At 27.8% G+C, this 6000-nt stretch overlaps 1 protein-coding gene across 4 annotated transcripts in view; it reads right to left on the bottom strand.

Moving 5' to 3' along the window:
* adarb1b (adenosine deaminase RNA specific B1b) overlaps window positions 1–6000 on the bottom strand; it is a 202830-nt gene that overhangs the window by 19977 nt on the left and 176853 nt on the right. For all 4 annotated transcript variants that reach the window (XM_051119039.1, XM_051119038.1, XM_051119042.1 and 1 more), the window contains 2 exons: window positions 1391–1505; window positions 946–1114 (listed from right to left, as the gene is read on the bottom strand). In XM_051119039.1, the coding sequence (XP_050974996.1) occupies window positions 946–1114; window positions 1391–1505 (284 nt within the window). The remainder of the gene's footprint in view (window positions 1–945; window positions 1115–1390; window positions 1506–6000) is intronic.

Raw genomic sequence — 6000 nt, 5'->3', positions numbered from 1 at the left:
CGTCTATGAGATAATAAATAATAAATCATCATTATTACTACTATTATTATTATTATTACTATTTTTAAATAAAATGTAAATTATAATAATAATAATAATATAATTTAAATAAATTGTTTAAACAACAACACCAATAATAATAATAATAATAATAATAATAATAATAATAATAATATATTATTATTATTATTATTATTATTATACTTTAAATAATTTATTTTAATTAAATTTATATTTATAAATAATTCAGTAGATTACAGCATTTGGTGATTTTAATAAACGGCTAGATCATGATTAATCTGTGTCACAAAAAAATAAAAATATGTATGTGGATCCAAAATAATAATTGTAATTTACTATTATTTGTCTACTATTACTTATTTCTCAGTGTATGAGACATTTATAACTTCAAAAAACTTTTTTTATATTAGTTTATTTAATTAATATTAATTACAACTTAACTTAAAATATATATATATTCTTAAATATTCTTAAACTAATATGCAAATGGATCTAAAATAATAATTTATTATTATTTATTACAGAATACTTTTTATCTCAGTGCATGACATTTTGCATATGTAAACCACAACATTTGGTGTTTTAATAAATTACGAAAGGCCATATCACAATTAATATCTACCTGCTGAGTGTTTGTGTGTGTGTGTGTGTACATATATATTTAGTTGTTTATTGTTACCTTTTCTAGATTATTATTTTTAATATATTTTCATATATATTAAAATCCAATCATAGCATTTAGTGGTTTAATGAATTGAAAAAGGCCATATCCTGATTCATTAAATGCGTATCTCAATTTAAAACCGTATACAATAACACAAAGTATTCAATTAAACCTGTTTCTGAGTTTAATATCCCTTCCTGCTAGGCTAAACATTCATCATGCTACGGTGACATATGAGACACACACAGACGTCGTCTCACCTTAAGAAGTACTCCAGCTGCATGTAGAGATACCTGATCAGGGAGCGCCGAGCAATGATTTCAGCGTGACAGTCGTTGAGCGCCAGGCCACGGTCGCTCATATACTCGCCATTTATACACTTGGTTCCCGTGGAGACGCAGATGACCTGAGCGTCCTTGACATCAGTGCCTGAGTTAAAAGCAGGAGGAAACATACCAACAAAAATCACGACTACATAGACTCATAAGAAATGTAAAGATTTCGTTTTTAATTCCTTGATTTCATTTTAGTTCTTCTAAAAAGCAAGTCTCATCAGTTTAGTCAGTGAGTGATTCATTAGGCTGATTCAAATGGATCACTAATGAGTCTTTTTGACTGATTCACTTGGCGGGAGAAGGTTTTTAAAACATTCTAAAATTTTTAAACGTAACTGTTTCTGACTTAGAATTCTATGTGGAACTCTACCTGTTGTCATGACAACACCAGCCAGAACTTTCCGTCGTGCGTGTGGAGACGTGAAGTTGTCAGTGAGCTCGCTGAATTTGTCCACTACCAGACGAGAAACAGCATCTGCAAGAACCTGATAAAGAGCATACAAATGTCAAGCTTCACAAGGACAGCAATGCTAACATCAATAATACATGAACACACATCACTACATACATGATACCGCTATAGGCAGCATGAAATATTCAGAACAAAACAGACTTCATGACTGAATTCAACATTCAGTCATGAAAACACGTTCCTTGTCTTGCTGTTCATGACTCATGGGTATGGAAGGCCCTTTCTGCCACGGAAGGGAAAAATACTAAGGCAATTGTGACTTTTTGACTCACAATTCTGACTCTTTGTCTCACAATTCAAAGAAAATAAGTCAGACTAAACCTAAAATTGTGTGACACAAACTTGCAATTCTGAGGGAAAGTTCTGCAGCCTTTTTCTCTCGGAATTTTGAGTTTATATCTCATAATTCTTTTTTTCCTCTGAATTATCCTGCAGTTGTTGTGCCATGGAATAAAAAACATAACTGTAAGATATAAACTAGAAATTCTGAGAAAAGTCTAAATTGTCAAGTCAAGATTTGTGAGACTGCAAAATGTATTTAGACCGAGAGAAAGAAATGTGCGATATAAGAAAATCGCCTTGAGAAAAGTTGTCCAAATGAAGTGCATATTACTAATCAAAAAATAAGTTTTAATATATTTATGGTAGGAAATTTACAAAATATATTCATGGAACATGATCTTTACTTAATATCCTAATGATTTTTGGCATAAAAGAAAAATAGATCATATTTTGAGACTAAATAAATAAAACAAACATACCCTGTGCTACTTCAGACTGGTTTTGTTGTCCAGAGTCCCATAAAAATAAATAAATAAATAAATAAAATAAAATTCTCACTTCTCTCCCCTTCAGCAAACTTTCTTCAATATGTAATATCCATTTCTCATAAATCAATCAAATCTGGATGGATGAAATCAAGTCAAGGCAAGTCAAGGCATTTTTTCGACAAAACTGAGCTTTCTACTAAAAGTTTAATAAATATCAAAATATTGAGAAAATCGCCTTGAGAAAAGTTGTCCAAATGAAATGAATATTACTAATCAAAAAATAAGTTTTAATGTATTTATGGTAGGAAATTTACAAAATATATTCATGGAACATGACCTTTACTTAATATCCTAATGATTTTTGGCATAAAAGAAAAATAGATCATTTTTGGCTATTGCTACAAATGTACCTGTGCTACTTCAGACTGGTTTTGTTGTCCAGGGTCCCATAAAATAAATAAATAAATAAAAAATAAAATAAAATAAAATAAAATAAAATAAAATAAAATAAAATAAAATAAAATAAAATAAAATAAAATAAAATTAAATAAAAAAAATTAAATTAAATTAAATTAAATTAAATTAAATTAAATTCTCACTTCTCTCCCCTTCAGCAAACTTTCTTCAATATGTAATATCCACTTCTCATAAATCAATCAATTCCTGATGGATAAAATCAAGTCAAGGCTCTACATTTTTTTTTCTATAAAACTGAGCTTACTAGTAAAAGTTTAATACAGAGTCTCAACACAATGTACTGACTTCTAATGAACTAAATGAAAATCAACCAGTTATTTCAAAGAAACTGCTACTCTATGAATGACTGCAAAGCAAAATTTACCGCAGACCTCAGATTCACCTTCTGCTGCTGCAATATAATATCAATATTTCATCGAAAGCCTTCAGGCACTTCGGTGATTCCTTTCCGCTAACAGTGCCCTCCACTTCACATTCCTTAAGCTCCCTGTTAATATGCTTGAAAATGATTATGCCGGGAAAAAATCAATGGCCGAATGGGCAAGAATTAGAGACATTAGTCTAACATTACTTCCCAAATACTTCGGAGTCACTCGGTCGGAAACGGCTAATGGGAGTTTTAAGCGGAGCATGCTCTCGATATATTATCAGGAGACAGCAAAATCTCCCAGCGAACAGAAGGCTGCGCTTTACTCTTATGATAAAACACACTAGTTTCCACCATCATCTTTATTTGCTTTCATTTCCCATTAGCGCCTGGGGACAGATGACAGAAAATTCACTGGCCAACTAGACGTTGACAGATTTCATAGCAGAGGAGTCTGTGGAAACGCAAATATAGAGATAAAAAAAAAATTCATGTAAATATATGTAATATATCAAATATGTAAATATATGTGAATTTATACAGTTTATATAGTTAAAATTGTATATGTAATTTCTAAGTTTAAGTGGCAATGGCAGTGTAAGGAAAGTTTTAAGAAAGGTATATATCAAGAAATAATAAGTGGCATTTCATATGTATGTATACATACATACACACACACACACACATATATATACATATATATATATATATATATATACACATATATATATATATACATATACATATACATATATATACATATACATATATATACATATACATATATATATATACATATACATATATATATATACATATATATATATATATATATATATATATATATATATATATATATAATATAAAACATCATATAATTTAGTTTTCATAAAATATTATGCATAATATAATTTAATAAATATAATATAATAAAATTTAATATAATATAATTTTATTTTATATTGTCCAATGTTTAAACTTTTAATATTTATGGTAATAATATTAGCTAATAAGGTTAATATTATTTATGGAAAATGTATATACAATTTTATAATTATGATACAATTATTAGATAATTAAATTATTATCTAATTTGTGGTTTGCCTAATAAGTGCCACCTTCTCATAAGCCAGTGTTTTATTATTACAATGTTCATTTTTTTTTCTTGAGATTACATAATACATTTTATGTTAATATCAGCATAAGTAATTATTTTTAATTATACATATATATATATATATATATATATATATATATATATATATTCAAATATTATTAATATACTTGTATACATTATACTTAAGTAATGATATACTAGATAATATGTGGCATTAAATGGTATACATATACATATATATATACACACACACATATACATATATATATAAATATATATATATATATATATATATATATATAAATATATAAATATATATATATATATATATATATATATATATATATGTATATATATATTATATAAAGGTATAAAATTTTATAAAAATAAATATTTAAATAATAAAATTATATAAAATATCATTATTTATAAAAATTGTATGTGTATATATACATATATATATATATATATATATATATATATATATATATATATATATATAGTAATTTATAATTTTAAGTGGAAATTACAGTGTCATTTTCTAAGTAAAGGTATATATCAAAATGCAATAATAATCTTAGAAATATTAGATAATCATATTAATAGTGGTTAATAAGCACCATTGAAATTATATATATATATATAATAATACATATTTTATTTCTATAGAATCCAGTGTTTCAACATTTTATAATTATGGTAATAATAAAAATTAACAAAATAAATATTATTTAAGAAAATTGAATATATAATTGTAATACAATTATTAGATAATTATATTATATAATTTTGTTGTTGAACTAATAAGTGCTATATTTTCATAAGCCTATGTCCATTTTTTAAACAATCCAATGATTAAATATAATTATTAATTATTGTTATTACATAAAGCAATAAATATAGGAAAACTATATATAAGTTTTATTATATTATAAGATTTATTAAAAATGTCCATTATCATAAGGTTATTAAGATGTGCCATTATCTGTTACATTTAAAGCAAAAACGTATACCGTGTCATAAAACATTACTTGTATATATACACTTGCCCACTGTTACTGCTATATCATTTAACCTTTCAATTGTGGATGTGAGGTCAGTCCGTCTCGCCACACGAGTGCAGGAAAAACATTCCTGAAACGATCAGTCGTCCCGTGACGGGAGTCTATTTAACCTCTCGCCATCTGGTTAAAACAAATACGCCTCTCCACCTCAGGTCTCATACTGACAGCATGTTAAATATGTGGCTATCAGATTAGGGATGGATAATGGGGTTTTGCATTCATGGCGGTGCATCTGTCACGCAGACGGACAACCCAAGAGCCATCAGCATCAGAGACAAAACATGCCGCTGACAGGACTGCTCTTTAGCGGACAGGTAGTGGGCAGGCTGAAACAAAATGTTCTTGTTTTGACACGGTTCAGAGGAAGATGTTAATTAAGATTGGGTCGCTTCCAGGCCTGGCCTTATCTCAAAAGCAGGATTAACACAGAGGATTTTAGAAAAGTGTAAATAGACGTCTTCTCACACAAACGCCAGTCGTTGGTCATTTCGACTCAGCGTGTTGTTTCACCGGCAGGCATGAGCAATATATTGAATATGCATGACATATATCCAATGCTTTGCTAGTGACATGACACTGAGCAACATAATGGCCAGATAAAAATGTTCAAATCATTAAAATATCCTAAAGACAAGTTCCTAGGCCGTTCTTTGTCTAAAAACTTGCATGTACTGTACAAAAATGATAAGAGATTTAAGTCAGTAGGAGTCGGT

The sequence above is a fragment of the Labeo rohita genome, chromosome 9 (assembly GCF_022985175.1).
Source record: "Labeo rohita strain BAU-BD-2019 chromosome 9, IGBB_LRoh.1.0, whole genome shotgun sequence".
Classification (NCBI taxonomy): Eukaryota; Metazoa; Chordata; class Actinopteri; order Cypriniformes; family Cyprinidae; genus Labeo; species Labeo rohita.
This window is presented reverse-complemented; position numbering and strand designations above follow the sequence as displayed.